The 18,180-nt window shown below is 40.4% G+C and overlaps 1 protein-coding gene across 2 annotated transcripts; it reads right to left on the bottom strand.

Annotated features, from left to right (window-relative positions):
- Positions 1–1,301: 1,301 nt before the first annotated feature.
- tbc1d8b (TBC1 domain family member 8B) lies at positions 1,302–18,090 on the bottom strand. Of its 2 annotated transcripts, XM_011483649.4 has the most exons (21): positions 17,659–18,090; positions 14,506–14,616; positions 14,109–14,227; positions 13,764–13,989; positions 12,170–12,410; positions 11,819–12,026; positions 11,563–11,730; positions 11,311–11,472; positions 10,926–11,076; positions 9,784–9,998; positions 9,193–9,310; positions 8,830–9,115; positions 8,617–8,746; positions 8,439–8,537; positions 7,010–7,078; positions 6,683–6,923; positions 6,546–6,611; positions 4,159–4,251; positions 3,988–4,035; positions 3,799–3,896; positions 1,302–3,718 (listed from the first exon to the last, which is right to left on the bottom strand). In XM_011483649.4, exons 1-21 carry the CDS (start codon positions 17,783–17,785, stop codon positions 3,269–3,271), a joined length of 3,426 nt encoding a protein of 1,141 aa, XP_011481951.1. In that variant the 5' UTR covers positions 17,786–18,090; the 3' UTR covers positions 1,302–3,268. The 2 variants fall into 2 exon arrangements, with proteins under 2 accessions (XP_011481951.1, XP_011481952.1); XM_011483650.4 differs by lacking the exon at positions 4,159–4,251.
- Between the last annotated feature and the right edge of the window lie 90 nt (positions 18,091–18,180).

Here is an 18,180-nt window from a genome sequence, read left to right as displayed (position 1 = left end):
TAGATTGTGTCTTTCATAAACATTAAGGATGGTACAACCTGCATAATTTCTTCAAAAATCAACATTTATTTTTCTCTGCTCCTATTTATGGTGGCAAGAATGTGGTACTTATTTTAAAATTGTATTCTGATTTATGAACTAAAACAGCCTAAATCCCATTGCATTAATACTTGTTTCATCATAAGAAATGATAGACTGATAACTCATTCCTAGAACCATTATCTCACATTATCAGCCTTGTAAGCCAATATTTCTGTAGTTTTTCCCTGCAGAGTCATCATTTACTGCCTGAAATGTTTTGCAGAAGTTGTGATTTTACCTTAAATAAAATGCCAAACCCCCACTGTTGATGCCTTTGCTGTTGTCTGCTGCAGAGATCATTAGAACAGAAAGCAGCAGAAATATTTGTGTAAAGACTTTTCATTAATTTTAAGAGCCAATAAGAATTCTTCAACTTCTTCGCAGTTAGAAAACAAGGCTGCTAACTCCACAGGTTAGAAAGGTTGAGGTTGGATCTTGTAGGTTACAACCTCATGTTACTAGACCTCCGAGCCAGAATAGCACGTATGTGATATGCTGCTACCAGTTGTCACTAAAATCCTACTGCTCAGCATAAATCAGAAAGACTAGAGTGTTTGCGTTAGGAAAGGCTAAGGAGGGCAAAGGCAAGCAATGACTCCCAGCCCAGAGGTTTTCCACAAATGAATTAGTAGCAGAAAACCTTAACCCTCAGACGATGAATTCAACATGACAGATTCAATTTGAATATTGTTAATTAATAATTTTTATTATTTTGGGAAATGTTTTTGGGTGTTTGGGAAAATGGGGATGCACCGTGGAGTAGTGGTTAGCCACTAAAAATGCCCCCAGTTCAAGACCCTGAACAGAACACCTGTATTTGCATGTTCTCCCCGTGCATGCGTGGGCTTTCTCCAGGGACTCTGGCTCCCTCCCACCGTCCAAAAACATGCTTCATAGGTTAATTGGTTACTGTAAATTGTCCCTAGGTGTGCCTTCGCCCATGAGTGGCCAGGATAGGCTCTGACAGCTCCGCCATCTCGAAAGGGACAAACAGGTTTAGAAGATTAATGGATGAAAAAAAACGGGAAATGTTTTCACTGAAATACTTTCATAATGTAATAATAATGCAATCGATTTTTAGTTTGATTAAGATGCAGATAAATTCTGGGACGTGTTATCATATATTTGAAACCTATACCTGCCGTTAGGTATAGTTTAAACAGTTTCCTGGAATGTGTTTATAAGGTTTTAACTTGTACAAGTGAACTTCAAATCCATCATTCCTCCGGTTTTCTTTATTTAGTCTGGAGCATTCATACAGAAAAGAAAGCAACCAGTTTAAAGCAAGAAAAGCAAAACATCACATTGCACTTTACAAAAGAAACAGTGAAGATTGTAATGGCTGCAGGTTTTGGTCGTTTCACATTCTGATTCAAAACAAAAAAGTTTTCATTCCAAACAAAATTCATTTGCATCAAATGTATTTGCCATCAAAAAGACAAAATTATTAATTCTTAAATCTTGAGCTGAAAAGCTTTATTTTGTAGTTAAATATACAGCAACTTAATAAACATGCAATAAATCATAAACCAAGCACATTCTCCTGGAAATGATTATTTTAATTGCATTTTTATGAAACATCTGGAAGTTTGGAGATGTTAAAAATGACAAAAAACATGATGGAATAAATCAAATCATGCTTAGTTAGGATTTTTTTAAGGGAACTTTAAATGGTAGCAACCATCATTCAACCAGCATTTGAGATTTATGACTTTTAGTGTGTTGTTAACTATTTATTTTAGTTTAATCTTTAACATTTAATACATAAATAGTGACAGATTTTTGTGTACTTTTCGGAATATAGCTTTCTTTTAAGGATGCATTTCAGAAATAAAATAATTTCCCCAGAAAACTTTAACCAACTCTGTATTTTTAAAGCTTAAAAAAAGTAAAGAAATAAATGCAAAATTTAAGATATGCTTAAGAAACATCTAAATGACTTCATCCCCATGAGGAGCAGATATTCTGTAAAGCTTTATGTATTCAAGAATTTGGCCCCTAGAGATGACGAGCTGCAGTTGAAGCGGTCATAACCTTCAGGAGTCCCGTGCCGCTGAGGAACAGGCTCGTCTTCAGTCTGCAAGTCTCAAAAAATCACCCAAACAGAAGCACGAGGAAAAACAGAGGGCAAAAAGAAGTAGTGTAAAATCTGGCCTTCTGTGGCACGTAACAGTAGTGTACCAAAAGGCTGGTAAACCCTGCAACTGTGCTAAACACGCTCCATATATTTGACTCTTACATACTAGCTAAATTATCATATATTTATATTTCCCACTTTGCCTTTTGACAAATTTCACCCTGAGATTTGATTAACTAAATATCCCTCAACAAGCTTTTGTCATTTTTGCGATATTCATAAATACATTTATAATGCATACTGGACTGACCTTTGTTTATAATGCTGCACAAACCAAAGCGTGAATCCTACAGACTTCCGTATGTGAGCAGTCCCACTGTAAAGACGCGGTAGCAGCAATGTGGAACTGATTTACACAAAGACCTATTGACATACAGCAGCAACCTCATGCTGCAACACCATAGTCCTGCTTTCTTCAGTTAAGAGAAATGCATAGAACAGCAGTTCCGTGTTTCCTTTCTCCAAATAAATCATTTTATTCTGAAAATCCCATTCCTTTGTGGCTTCCAGAACACTAAAATTCAGCTCACTACACTACAGTATAGTCCTAACTAAGCTGGCATTTCTCACAATATATATTCTTCTATAAACATGTAAAGACGAAGGACCTACCAGCAATAAACATCTGTTTTTACTTTGAAGCAGCGACGGCTAACGTGATTGAGAACAGAAGACATTCGTCTGCCTTAGAAATGTGATTTCCCTCTGTTCTTCTGGACGCAGATGATACAAAAAGGCTCAGCGTTGAAGTTTGGACAATGAGCGGCTACATCAGACCACAGTTAAAAATGCATAATCAGATGTGGGAAGGACCTTAGCCTACGGACATGTTTGCATCAAGGCTGAAGATGGAACAACATTTAGAAGGTGGATTATCACACTGTGTTTTTTACATGTTTTAGCAGCCATTTCTGCTAATTTCCTTATTCCAATATTCCAATCCCTTTTCCTATACTCTGAAACTAAACTCTCAGCTGCATTTAAGTCCCCTTCCCCGATCAAACAGAAAGGTGAAAACTCGTGGTAACCTGTAAGTGACAGCTTCAAGTTTCAGTTCCCTTTTGAATCTTTTCCCTTATTTGCCTTCAGCTTGAGCTGGGCGACCCGAGCTAGTCCCAGTTTGGTCTGAATGTTGAGAGGCCTGTCGAAGAAGTCGACTATAGTCGGCTCGTTGAGCAGAGACGCTAGAACCTGCTCGAAGGAGAAGGACCACTCTGTGTCTGACAGCTCGGACCCCGCGTCCTGGCTGTTGTGGGAGCTGGAGGTGTCGCAGCTTTCCGGGGTGACGGGCCCCTGCTCAGTGGACGAGTCCTCTGCCGGAGATGTGCCGGCGGCCTTTTCAGACTCAGATGGGCTGCTTGGCTCCTGCAGCCTCCGTCCCACCTCCTCCATCCTCAGGAGGAGGCTGGTCACGTGAGCAACAGCTCGATACAGAGACTCCTCCTCTGGAGCCCCATGAAAAATGTTGTACAAGGTCTTGGAGAACTGGATGAACTGAGTCTAATAAGAAACATGGCACAAGTTATCATCTGTGAAAACGTGACTCCACAGATAATTTGATAAGGTATAATCTTAATTACCTGGTTAATCCTGGGGAGGTCCTTAATAGTTTCCTCCTTTTTAAGAATTTCATTCTGCCACTGCTTCAGATAGGCCTGCAGGTCAATCCTCCCCCTGCCTGACAGTTCCACAAAATAGAAAACAAGAACCATCTTCAACAATGATGTGTCACAGCTTCAAAACAGACAAGTATTTTAATGAATTTCTACCTCTCTCTGGGCTTTTCTTAATCACACCATCTTCGGGGAGGTCAAAGGCTGAAATGCAAACCACATTCAGATACGTTTCCATGCAAAGTCTGAACAGGTTTATAACAAAATTTAGATAGAAATAGAAAGAGGGGAAACTCTGAGAGGAAAAAAAAGAGTGAAGAGGCTAACCAGAAAGTCTAGTCAAGTGAGAAGAGTCTTCAGGCACTGGAACATAGTGCAGGATTCTTTGCTTCTCTGAGTGCAAAGGGCTGCCTGTGAAGGCTAAAAACACACAACTGTAAGAGGACTGAAAGCAAAGAAAGGACAGGCGTGAAAAAAACAGCAATCCAGAGAAAAAGAAAGAAAGGACAATCTGTTTAGTAAATACAATCTGATGATATTCTGTAATCCACTGATCTTCTGCTGAGCTCCAACTCAGACGCCAACTGTCCCACCTGAGACCATGAGGTTGTGGGTTTGAATCTACAGTTGGGTCACATCAAAAAAACTTGAGAATGATGATGGATGTGACTGCTCCCACAGGGGGGCTTAGGCCTTAGTTAAAAAATAAATAAACAAAAGAAGAAACCAGAACTACATGGGATATCACAGATTAGATGATGACTTTTGTCCATCTTTTCAGCCAAAATTAATTTGGCATGAACTTTACTGGATCTGCTCGGTGCTCACCCTAAAACTGTTATTAGCATCTGAAAAATCTTAAACATCAAGAATCAAACACCATTTTCAATTACTGTTTCTGGTTTCTTATTACATTTAGTTTTTTAACATTTCATTGTGATTTCTGGAAATTCCTTTTGCTTTCCAAAATGTTTCATTTTTAATTCCATTTCCTTTTTTTGGAATTGTGTTTTGGTTTCTGGAATTTTATTGTGATTCCTAAAATGTAATGTTTCTTTTTAGTTGTTTAGCTTTTGTTATTGTTGTAGTGGTCTTTAATATGTGTTTATGTTGAGTGATTCAGTGTGATTTGGACTTCAGGGCCACCATACTAACCAGCTTTTCTGAAAAAACTGCCTCCAACAAATTACATTTTAATGGAAAACACTCAACTTTTGAAATTCTTACTCAAAAAAACCTCTAACATTTTTTCCTCATAACAAATAATTAACAAATATGTCTACTAGAATTTTTCCCTTCCTCTGTGGGATTCAGAAAGCTCAAGACGGCTTCCTTTTAGCTCCAACAAAGAGTATTCAATCCTGTAAGAGGCGCTCTGAAGTATACGGCTAACAATCTGCAAACTGTTTCAGAGGCATGAGTCTAATCATTCTGCTTTAAAGACCTTTCAAGCCACATTGCTTTGAAAAGTGCCAGTTTATCTGCAGAATTGTCTTCCTATCACTGTTTAGCTTACAATGTTTACTTTGCATCTCTTGAAAAAGCATTTAGATTGTAAAAAAAAACCAGAAACCATAAAAAGAGTATTTTTCTAAATGACAGAGTCTGTGTGCACAACTGCTTATAAGAATACTCTTCTGCATTTTTGCATCCTTTCCCACTGATGAGCACATGTGGGTGCAGACATGCGTGTCGTTTTTATACTTCGTTTAACCAATTATCCTCACGAGCCGAATGTGTCGCTTCACTCTGCATCATCATTTATGAGGTAGGTCTCTTGGAAAGTAAGAAAAAGAAATATTATTTGTGATATTATTGGGCTAATTTCTTTACCTTTGACTGTAGTATTCAAATATCAGCAGCCAAGGTACTTCCCATACGTAATGAAAAACCTGCAGGCTTTATTTTATGAGCACAAATTCATTTAATCCCATTTCAAAGGAGAATTTTGTTGACTTTCTTGGTGCTTTTTTTAGATGGCAGATTGTGCCAACAGTCCAGAATGTGAATTGAAAGTGAAATTGTGCCAACAGTCTGGATTGTGGCCCAATGATGTGACATGTCCTTGGTGCTGAAGCAATGTGCACACTCTACGAGATAATAAAAAAAAACAGTAAGCTTTGCTGCTTGATGCTTATTGGCCTGGCACAGAATAAACCATGACTAAGGTCTCATCTGCTGCTAAGCTGTCAGATGTAATTTGAGCAGCTGCTTCTCTGCACAGATCCTGTGTTTTGAGCAACAGGCCTACTTCAAAATGCCTTCACAGCTCCTTACGAAAACTGTTGCCATGGCAAGTTCTTTCACCCAATGTAGACTATTCTTACCCCCAGCCTCTTAGCAGGCAATGACACATCATGCAGATGTGAGACACACATCCAACGGCACATCGGTACCCAAAGCTGCATGTTCATGCAAAAAAAGTTGAGTTATGACGGGGATTTTTAGACCGACGACGTGACAGGAGAGCATTTTACATTATCTGACCTTTAATCAGCTGCAGCAACACAGCTGCACTTCCAAATACAGCAAAATTTGGAAATTAGTCATCTAAATGAAACCTTTTGAACTATGGATTCACAGGAACCCATCTTCATTGTCCAAATGTTATGAAACAAACGAGAGAAAAGTTGAAGACAGAAGAGACACAAAGAACGGCTACAGTTCTGGGTAAACGCGATTAATGTTAACATGTTGAGTTGGTCATCACTAACCTGGGGGAAGGTGCAGCTTAAAGAGAAACTTCAGCTTGTTTGTGAACGAGCTGGAGTATAAAGTGTCTGCAGGAGAAGCAACACATAGTTAGAAGATAACAGAGACTCGGGTGGACAAAGACATGAAAGCAACCCACCAAGAGCACAGCAGAACTCTTTAAAGTTGATGAGACCGTCCTGGTTCTCATCTATGAGGCGAAACACCCAGAGGGAGAGGTTGCTCTTGTAGGTGCAAAAAGCCCAGGGCTCCAGCAGAGAGAAGAGTTCACTAAACTGCTGGAAACCCAATTGGTACTGCTCCAAATAGGCCAGGCTGGGGTCATGGTGCAGCAGAGCCGGGCTTTTCATGGTCCAGTAGCAGCTGAGGAAATGCTGCCTCTGAAAAGAAAATTATAATAATAATGAATATTTTTGATATTTCGTAAAATTAAGAGTAAAATTTGGTTCCTTCTTTTTTGACTCACTTTAAATAGATTATAAAGCTCATCAAGCTGTGTGATGTTGAATCTGACATCCTGGGACACCACTCGGATCTGAAAAAAGACATTTGTAATCAGCTCAAAGTGTCACTTTGGGTCACAAGAATAAGAGAATAAACTCCTTCAATTATGAGTAAGAGTCAATATTTTTCGATAATAAAGTTATATAAGTTATACATTGAGAATGTACGAGATTAAAGGCGTATATTTGAGAGGCAAAGAGCAGTGAGTCACCATTGTTTTATTGCAAGTATAAGGACATTTTCTGGAATACAAGAACATTGGAGATGTTCAGGACATGGATGAGAGCTGGAAGACAGTAGAGAGATGTTCTGGTTTCTAAGTTTGACAGAGGAGTTGAAGGTGGAGGTGGGACTGCACCATGTGGGACTGCTGTGGTGATGGACAGACTGACAGATGAGGTTAGACAGGAATCTGTGGATCATGTCTGCAGATGACACTGATCTGCAGTGAGAGCAGGTGGAGGAACATCTAGAGAGGTGGAGGTCTGCTCTGAGACGGTGAGGAATGAAGATCAGCTGTGGCAAGACAAAGTATCCGTGTGTAAATGAGAGGAACTGCAAGCAGGATAGAACGTGTGGAAGAAGGTTTCAGGTGTGATGTGTGACTAAAGAGTGTCATCAGGAATAAAATGAGAGGTTTAGTAGACGGTGGTGAGAGCAGCCCTGTTTAGAGACTGATGCAGAGACTGGAAGCAGAGCTGGAGGTAGCAGAGATAAAGATGGTGAGGTTCCCTTTGGGAGTGACCAGGATGGATCAGGAATGAATCCCTCAGAGGAACAGATCATGGTAGATGTTCTAGAGATAAATGCTGGGAAGCAGATGGAGATGTTTGGACATGTTAAAAGGAAGAACAGTGATGATGTTGGTGAAAAGATGCTGAGGTTGGAGCTAAGAGGTCTAGAGAAAGACCAAAGAGGATGTTTAGGGATGTAGAGAAGGGAAGTTGGTGGGAGTGAGGAAGATGCAGAGAAAAGTTCGATGGAGGCAGGTCATTTGCAGTGGCACCCTCTAAAGAAAACAGCAGAACCCTTTCAGTGCTGCTGTTTTCTTTAATTGTTGCTGCTGACAAACAAGGAGTGGATTTCCAGTGGGCGTGCCGTTTACACCGTCAGCAGTGCTGTTGTGGAGGTCCAAATGCATCATGGTACATAGATTCCTATGATAAAGCCTTTTGGCATCTCCACAAATGGATGCATTAATAGACTTAGTCGGCATGTAATGTGGACGGAGGCTTAGACCACCAACTTTATTTTCAAAAAAGTATGGTTTTCTCCTTGTAAAATTATGACTTTTTTCTCACCCTTCTGTCAATTGATTTTTTTTTTCATGGCAGCCCTGATACGCTGTTGTACCTTCTATATACACTGTTCTGACAGGTGTAAAATCTCACCACATTTTGTTTGGTTGTGTCCTCCAGTGTCTGGATCACATACAGCTTGTTTCTTTTCCGTGAACTCTCGACTTCCTCTGAGCGAATGCTTCCATATTTCTGTAGAGACAACAAACCAGTTCTGTCAGCTGCAATACAGACGATGCTGTGATCCCCGACACGGAAAGTCAGATAATACCTCGTAGGCCTCTCGAATCAGCTCACTGATATCCACACCCACGTGAGATGCTTTGCCGTTATTGCTCACTAAAGCTTGCTGCACTGTTGGTGGCAGCGGGCTGTCCCTGTTTGTCACACTATCAAAGAACCTGTGATGGGAAAAACAGAAAGCAAATCACAATGGAATATTGCTTAAATTGTCAGGCCAGGATTAAAGTGCATGGATACAGACTTGTTCAGTATGGTGACGGCCTCCGCGTCGTCACTGCAGCTGATCAGAGCGTCCATGTTGTAATCCAGCACAGCCAGACCGAGCTGCAGGATAGATTTGATGCCATCAAAGAAAAAGCAGTCCACCACATTCACAGCGCTCTCTATGGGTAAGACGCTGATAAAAAGCGTGAGAAACCAGGACAACGACACGGATGAGAAAAAACTGAGGTCAGTCATGTGCTCCACCAGCTGAGGGAGGTTTTCTCTGATCAGGTCCTCAAACACGGCCTGGTCAACCAAAGCACCTGGGAGGACAGCAGTAAAGGATCCGGTAGTGAAGTTGACATTACCAACACAAATGGTTCTAGATTTGAAAGATTACCGATGATTCTGCGGTTAAAGTAATCTGGTAGCATCCTCTCGCAGACTGCTACCAGCAGCCAGAAAGCTTCCTCTTCTTTAGCATACAGAAGCAGGACTGAAGTGAGGATGTTCATGGCCTAAAGAGAAAAGAAAGCGGATAGACTTCTTTGGTTTACAGCAATTTTTCCAGACCAATATACCTGAAAAAGATATCAGAAGTGATGGATTCCAGTCAAACTAAAATCTATTTGATTAGTAGAAAAATTCTCTTTAATAAATACCTACAAACGAGTAGATTTCCTCATCATGAGTTTCAGTACTAAAATAGATAAACTGATATGAAACCAAAATCAAATCTACATGACCGTACAAACGTGCATTGTTTCAATTACTATACAGCGTTTCATAACTGCAGCTACACAGTTAAATTTGCAGTTAATTCTCCGAAAAAAGAGTCTTTAAACTGGAATTTCCCGATTAAAAAGAAAAAAAAAAAAGGGCAAATTACTGAAAGAATATTACTCTTTCTCCTTTTTGCACATTTGTATATCTGTCGCATGTTTTTCTGTGTCTGTCGCAGCGGACCAAGTCCCAGTAGAAACTGGAGTACCTGACAGTATCCTATTTTGGGGTTCCTATAGGCATAGGCAGTGAGGACTCTGCGCAGAGCAGAGATTCCCGTGTCACTCTGGAAGGCGGGGTGTTCAGGCAGGGAGCGGTGAAGGTCTCTTTCGATCTCATCTGTTGCCAGAGTGCTGGTACCCAGAGACAGTTCCACCAGCTCGGTGTAATATCCGGGGTGAGTGGCCATGTCGTTCACAGCTCCTGCAGAGTCAGAGTCCCAGTCAGTCCAAACACTGAAGCTGCACTGATCCCACGCTAGCCTACATCCTCCTGCTTAGTGAGCACTTGAGTGGGTGCACAGAAAAACAAAAAAGCCTGATTTAAAATCGAAAGGGCATTTCAAGTCACTTCAGTGCCTGGTATATAGTTTATGCATATGTATAATTTTCCTAACCAACCAAAAATACTGGACAACATCAAACTCTCGCACAGTTAACCTGGGAGTTGGGGAGTTTGTGTGTACAGTTGTGTTGTGCTTCTCATTGTGCATAAGCCTTTGAAAAATGAGGATGTGGAAAGAAGTCTATAGGTTTGTGAAGAAAAGAGGATGACATCAGTCAAGTTGATTTTTGCAAATATTTTATAGCAAATAGAAATGACAAGACAAGACATCGGAAAGTGCGTCAGAAGATAAGGAAGTATAAGAACAACGCTGGCAAAACTGAGAGAGATCCATAATGCAACTCGATTCACAGACTTTGAAGACAGATTGATTCAGTTTTGGTAAGAAGGGAAGACTAACAGCTTCAATGGTTGTTTTAGAGCCGACGACTTGGCAAACAACCATTAATAATGAGACCACATGATGAGGTTAGTGAGAATTCTGCTCCAGAACAGTGAAATGTACGGTAATCACACAAACTGAAAATGTTTTTCCCACAGGGAAAGAATATGTATTTGAGTTCTAAAATCGGCCCGTCTTACAACAGAATGAATAGAAATGTGACTTAGTAATGGTCACTAAGCAACCATTAGGTATGCTGACTCCAGTTACTTTGAATCTGTTAGTCAAATGGTTTCACTTTAGTGTTTAAAATCAAACAAAAAGGAGGAATTTTGTTTACTATATTTATGCCTTGAATGAAAGAGGTTTTTTTTTTCTTCTTACTTAAACATAAAGATAAATACCTGAGAATAGCATCCATAATTCTCCTCTCAAAGACTCTGGAACTCCTCGAACTATTAAATCTCTGGTTTTTCTGGTGAAGAACATGCTGGTTCCACGGCCATATTCAGAGAAATGGATGTCCCAGGACTGTTCCTTCATCTTCTCTTTAAGCTAATAAACACACACACACAGACACGCACACCCACACACACACACACACACAAAATAATATTACCATCTAATCTACAAGTGCTTGATGTGATCACACGTGTATATTCTGTAGAGGACAGGAAGGTTCTGGTGATTCAAAGTCAGTATAATAGAGTAGTTAGAAGTGGATGAGCTGCTTTTGTATGACAAGATGGACGCAAGTGGCATCAATGTGAGCAGGATGTTGGCGTTTACCATTTTAGGATCGAGGTTTTCTACGTCCTGGGGGTGGAAAACTGTCATGAGAGCCTCGGTGCTCACAGCCTTGCTGCTGTCTTTCTGTCCCACCATGAGAGTCACGTCCTCCGGATTATCCTCAAAGTGATTTATGAGAGACTGACACTCTCCTCGTATGGCCTTGGTGTCAAAACACATCGTTTTTAACAGTCAAAGCTGCAGCCACAAGCCTAACAACAAAGGCCTAAGAGGAACATGTGAGTGTGTTACCTCTGGTGACGCAGAGTGCTGTGGGCTGGCACTAATCCCACACCTGCTGCGGATCGTGTTTGCCAACCGTTGGAAGTCCCGCACCTCTGAGAAACGTAGCGCCTTCTTTCCACGTACGAAGACGGTTAAAGCCCTGCTGCCAGAGTCTGGCTTCTCCACATTGACAACCTGAAACAGGACAATGGTGGGTAAGAAGGCCAGAACCACACAAGTCAAAAAGCCTGGCACTGTTGGAGTCTGTTAGTCCTGCATTTACCTCCCTCATTGGAATGATAATATGGCACTGGCTTCCATCCTGACTGGCAAAGCACAGGTAGTTCTCAGACAGGCAGATTTTTCCAAGAGTGTTGAAATGACTGAAGGGCACCCATAGGAAGCCCTCGTGAACCTCCAACAGGTTTTCCTCTTTTGGGAGTCGAAAAAATGTCCGGAACTGCTGACTTTTTGCGTGAGCTTCAAGGCCTCTGTGGGGAAGCAACAGCACAAAGTTCCAGTTTAAAAATCACGATTGGAACAAATTAGAAACCAGCCTGGAAGCTGCAAAAGGTTTAAACAAACACAAAGCCCTAAGAGGATCGCACAAAGTACTGGAGAAAATACACAGTACCTCTTGGTAATTTGCAGCGGGTCTGAGAGTGCCGGCTCTCTCTCGAATGCCTCTTTATCAAAAAGACGCTTGATGGAATAGTCCGCCAGTTGTTCCATGAGGGAAAAGGTTTCGTTAAGATGCAGCAGCATGGAGAAATAGTGATCCTCTCCATGAGCCAAAACATGGATGCTCTCCGTCAGGATGACATTGGAGGTTTTCTCCAGCCTCCAGATCTCGTCCCAGGAGATGACAAGTTTCACTGCAAATTGAGCACAAGCCCGGATAAAAAACAGTGATTAAGACGATTCCACAACTAAAAGAAAACGCTCAGATAACCACTAAGAAATGTCTTTAAATGTCAGTCTGTGACGTGAAATCCAGAGCTGCCCATTATCAGAACAACTTTTCCCGTCTCCTCTTGGAGTTCAGTAATAACAGCTTTCTCCAAATTTGAGAGCAGCTATTAGTGTGTCATATTTTACAACTTAAAATAATCTTTCTTATAAAGCCCCAATCCCTCTGGATGAAAGCTAGTAAACGGACAAAAAAAGATTATCAATAGATAATAATAATAAGAAGAATAAACTTTATGTGTATAGCACCTTTCGAGATAAAAATCACAAAATGCTTCACAGTAAAACACAATAAAACACAGTAAAACAGGGTAAAACACAGTATGACACAGAATATAAAAAAGAATTAAAAAAAGGCTATTTTAAAAAGATAGGTTTTTAGCTGCTTTTTAAAAGAAAACACTGAGTCTGCAGATCGATCTAAGGCTGAGGGGAAGGGAGTTCCAGAGGGATGGAGCAACTGCTGCAAAGGCTCTGTCACCTTTAGTCTTTAAATGAGTTCTCTTTACAACCAGCAGACCCTGGTCACATGATCTCAGGGACCTGTTGGGAGTGTACGGCTGCAAAAGGTCTTTTGTGTAAACTGGTGCTTGGCTATTGAGAGCTGTATATGTTAAAACCAGGATTTTAAAATGCATTCGGCAGCGGATGGGGAGCCAGTGCAGCTGGATTACTAACGGGGTGACGTGTGAAAACTTGGATGAATTAGTTAAAAGCCTTTCAGCCGTGTTCTGGACAACCTGGAGGCGTTCTAGAGATTTTTAGCTTAAACGTGACAAGATGGAGTTGCAATAATCAAGACGAGAAGATATAAAAGCGTGGATTAGCATCTCCATCTCAGAACGCGACACAATTCGACTCAGTTTTGCAATGTTTTCAAGATCATAAAAACAAGAACGAACAAGTGACCCGACATGAGAGTCAAGGGATAAAACCGGGTCGAGGGTCACCCCAAGGTTCCTGACAGAGGGCTTGATGGAGGACGCAAGGGGACCGAGCCACTGGACCATATGGGGGAGGCAACTGTCAGGAGCACAGAATAGGACCTCATTTTTGGCTTTATTTAGTTGGGGAAAATTATCATTCATCCAACACTTGACTGAATCCAGACAACTGCCTAAAATCTGTATTTTAAAAACATCCTGGGGTTTAAAAGACAAATTGAGCTGAATATCATCAGCATAAAAATGATAAGAAATATCATTAAAAGAACTTAAAATATGCTGCAGAGGCAGCAGATATAAAATGTTGTGACTTACCCTCAGCTCCCAGAAAGTAAGAGTAGAAGCAGAGGAAGTTTGTGCTGAGGTAGAGCCAGCCCTGGCAGGGTACTTTGCCTTTCCAGTAGCTGCATGAGTAATAGGTGACCAACTTTTCCTCTGTGGGAATTTCAAACCACTTTTCAAACCTCAGAAGTGCTTCTCGGAATTTTTCTGGATCATCTTCCAGTACCAGTGAGGTCTTTCCCTCCTCTGCAATAAGACCCTGGAACACAGCAGACACATTCTCTACAGCTTTGCTCCTATAGATACATTGATCACAGATGTTTATCACAGTCTAGGAAAAATCCTCCAGGGACTGTGGGATTTATTTTCTCCTCTTACTCTGATCTTGCCCTGGACAAAGCTGGTAATGTCTTCACTGGAGTCAAACACAGAGAGTGTTCTCATGATATTCTGCTGCAGCCACTCCCAGTGCTGAAAAATCTCCTCTCTGGTGACACCTGACCATACAAGAGACAAGTGTACAAAGCTGATCAGAAGCACTTTGGATTTGCTCTACTGTCTTAAGACAAAAAAAAAGTCATTTTCACGAGATTGTGAATACCAGGATTAAACTTTTTATAGTCAAACCTATAAAAACTGCATAATCATAATTAACCGCTTTTTGGGAACGCTTTTACAACAGATCAAAAGATGATTGGAGTGGGACTCTGTTATTTAACAGTCAAAAGCTATCACAGCTGCAATGAAAGTAAAAAATAGATCTGTAGTCACTTACCACATGCTACTGACCAGTACACTTGTGAGTCTGGAGTGTGGTGCAGAATGCGGTAAGGAGCAACTTTGGATGTGGAGTCCAACACCGTATCCAGAGTTCCCACTAGGAGGCCTGAAATAAAAACAGGGAATGCATCTCCTGGGTTTATTTAACACAACCATGAAAAGGATTTAGTCAGGATGCATCTTTCATTTCATTTATGCCTGCTCAATTGGGCTTCCTGATTAAGAATAAATTATGCAAACTGCACAGCAGGCTGTAAACTTTAAAGTATAATTTTTTATTCCATCAGATCCACCCAATCAGTAGCTGGTTTGACGTAACTGTTCCAAATAATTTGCTAGGTTGGTTTTGCATGAAAATCTTTGTCACGTTTGATTTTCTATTGCATTCTTGATTTTCTATTTTTATTTTACAGCCTTTTAACGTTTTATACTGTTGTTAAATTTTGGCTTTTGATCATAAAGTCAAATAAAAGTGTGTTTAGTTTATTAAAAACATAATTATAAAGGTTATAGAGGTTTATTTTCCACAAAAAATGAAAACAACAATGCTTTGCAAAAACAAAAATCCACTTTATATTGGTATTTAAGCCTTTTGTCTTATTTGTGAATGATTATGTGAAGCATTTTTTAAACAATATCTGATAAATACACAATAGTTATAATCAGCTGACCTCAGTGTCTGTCTCAGTGTCACTGACTGCGTTTTTGCCCCCAGAATAAGATGTCAAACTATTTAAAGCCAAACTGATAGAAAAGAATGGATCATTTGGTCCATTTCAGATCTAAAATTAGCTGAATTTGTTACCTTAACGCTTTCTTGCTGCATTAATAATTAACAAGGTTATTCTGAACCCGCTATCTAATGCACTGCATCAGTATTCCCTTGCCTGCTGGACACACGTGTGCCCTCCACATGGCCTAAAACTGAGCAGCCAAGCTGTGAAACATTCAGCACATCAAACAAAAATGTTAACTGCTGTGTTCTCATTAACCCACAGCAACCGTTAACAGCAGAAAGACACAAAAGATTCTTCTAATGGAAGGGGTTGAATCCTCAATGAAACGGCTGCACAGACCTTTGGCAGTTCTCTTTGTGGTCCTGAACCTCCTGTGTTACAACCACCTTTTACTTTAAGGATCCACTCTGGTTAAAAATGTGGTTTTGGTGTTTTTAACATGTTCTTGTGACATTTTTCTGATGATGGAGGACATACACAAGATTACCAAAAGTATTGGCTCACCTGCCTTGACTCACATGTGAACTGAAGTGCCATCCCATTCCTAACCCATACAGTTGACTCTGATGTCAGTCCACCTTTTGCAGCTCTTACAGCTTCAACTCTTCTGAGAAGGTTGAGGAGTGTGTTTCTAGGAATATTTGACCATTCTTCCAAAAGCACATTGGTGAGGTCACACGTCCATGTTGGTGGAGCAGGCCTGGCTCTCAGTCTACACTAAATTCATCCCATAGATATTTTATTGAATTCAGGTCAGGACTCTGTTCAGGCCAGTCAAGTTCATCCACACCAGACTCTGTCATCCATGTCTTCATGGATCTTGCTTTGTGCACTGGTGCAGTCATGTTGGAAGAGGAAAGGGCCTGCTCCAAACTGTTCCCACAAGGTTGGGAGCATGGGATAACCCAAAATGTTTTGGTATCCTTGAAGCATTCAGAGTTTATTTCACTGGAATTAAGCAGCCATGCCCAGAGTCCTGAAAAACAAGCCCACACCATAGTTCCTCCTCCACCAAATTTCACACTCAGCACAATGCAATCCGAAATGGTAACCTCCAAACCCAGACTTGTCCATCAGATTGCCAGATAGAAAAGAAGAGAACGTTCCTCCACTGCTGTAGAGTGTAGTGGCGGCGCCCGTTACACCACTGCATCAGATGCTTTGCATTGCCCTTAGTGATGTGTGGCTTGGATGCAGCTGCAGGTGAGACCCATTCCATGAAGCTCTCTGTGTGCTATACTTGGGCTAATCTGTGGTTAGGACACCTATTGGATGAGTGAATACTTTTGGTAATATAATATATGTACAGAAAATTAGGCTTAAAATTGCATTTCTGAGTATTTTTTTAATCAGGAGGAGATGCAAAAATGCAGTCTGAAAAAGATTGTACGTGTGACGTAGAAGCTACAAACTCCCCAACCCCGCTCCATTCTGATGCATTCACTTGTAGACGACTAGATCCATTTACGTCTTTCTTTTCCTCATTTAAGTTGGTTCAAAATATCTCCAATATTGTTCCACAACTTAGAGGTGTATTTCTAATGAACTCCTCCCACTTTGCAAAAACTGTCCTAGAAAACAACACAGTTTAAAAAAAAAAATTTCTTTTGACTATAAACAGCATGATCATAATTAAAAGCCATTAGGGACACTCTACAGATAGATGATTAGAGTGAGTCTTTAACATTTTCTCATAAAAAAAAAGTCAGAAACAAAGTGTTTAAAATCTTGCCAAAGCACACAGTGTGTTTAGAATTGTATTTATAATTAAATGCAAGTTTCCCATTCTTGTGAAGAAAATCACAATACTTTGTTTAGTAATAGGAAAGAAAAAAGAATCATAACAAAATAAATGCATCGTTTAATAATAGTAATAATACAAATAAAACAAGCATTCAATCCGTTAGCTTGTGGTAAAGTTGTGGAAACGGTTGTTAGTCAGTAATTGACAGCAAAGTGATAAAACTAATAGAATTATCCCTGTGTTTAGTGAATCCATTGTAGTGAGTTGGTCATTGTAGTAACTTGTTATACGTGTGGTGAAACATGGGTGTGAAATGAGCTGCAAACAGAATACTAGTGCCACTCTTGTCAACTATTTTACAGGTAAATCAAACCACAGAAGCACATCTGCTGACACCCCGCTTCACTGCATCGTAACTCACAACCAGATGTTACGCTCCAAGCCTAAATAAAATTAACTGCTATTTTCCCACTAGTCTCCTCTACCTGTTGCAAAGAAGCTACCCCCACCCCCAAAGACTACAACACCCATCTTATAAACATCGCCCAGCTTCTTCGCTTTTGATATGATTGTTAAGATAATCCGTAGATAACTTTTTTCCTGGTTAAAAACCCGTTAGCATCCGACCAAAACATATTGGAGTCCATAGCCGAGCTGTAAAGCTTACCTGTCAAACCGCCACCACCTTCTCCGTACCCTCGTCTCCTTTGCAGCACGAAATACTCGTTATCCTTTTCGGTGACCCATAATTTGAATGCGTTCTTCAGCAGAATCTCATCAGGTTTGAGCCACATCGTAAAAATGAGCCACAGTTTCGTGTTTATTCAGCTTAGCATGTCACGGTCATTTTTAACGACCCCCCCAACTGCAAACCCGTAGACATTTGTTTGTGTCCGAATCCCTCCCTTCCCACGTCGACAAGAAACGCTGCCAAAAATCGCAATGTGTTGTGGGGATTGTAGTTCAGTTATTTACTTAAAACAAAAACAAATTAAATAAATTGTTATGAAACGCTGTCTGACTTGAACACACGTTTAATGTATTGCAGCCCTCGATAATGATAGAAGAAAAAGTAAAAAAAAAAAAAAAAGTCGGACCCAACAAACAAGGTTGCACACGTTCATATATTCAATCAATGGTTGAACCCACTTTAATAAATCAATTTTTTGTCGTGTTTTAATTGCGTTTG

The sequence above is a fragment of the Oryzias latipes genome, chromosome 14 (genome assembly GCF_053564925.1).
Source record: "Oryzias latipes strain Hd-rR chromosome 14, Olatipes_Hd-rR_3.1".
In the NCBI taxonomy this organism is placed as follows: Eukaryota; Metazoa; Chordata; class Actinopteri; order Beloniformes; family Adrianichthyidae; genus Oryzias; species Oryzias latipes.
The sequence above is the reverse complement of the archived record's forward strand: the minus strand, read 5'-3'. Positions and strand labels throughout refer to the sequence as shown.

Coding starts and splice junctions, on each gene's coding strand:
- tbc1d8b (XM_011483649.4), bottom strand. CDS start 17,785: ATGTGGCTCAAACCTGATGAGATTCTGCTGAAGAACGCATTCAAATTA. Junction 12,411..13,763: donor TTACTTTCTGGGAGCTGAGG/GTAAGTCACAAC, acceptor CTCAATTTGCAG/TGAAACTTGTCATCTCCTGG. Junction 8,538..8,616: donor TGATTCGAGAGGCCTACGAG/GTATTATCTGAC, acceptor TTGTCTCTACAG/AAATATGGAAGCATTCGCTC.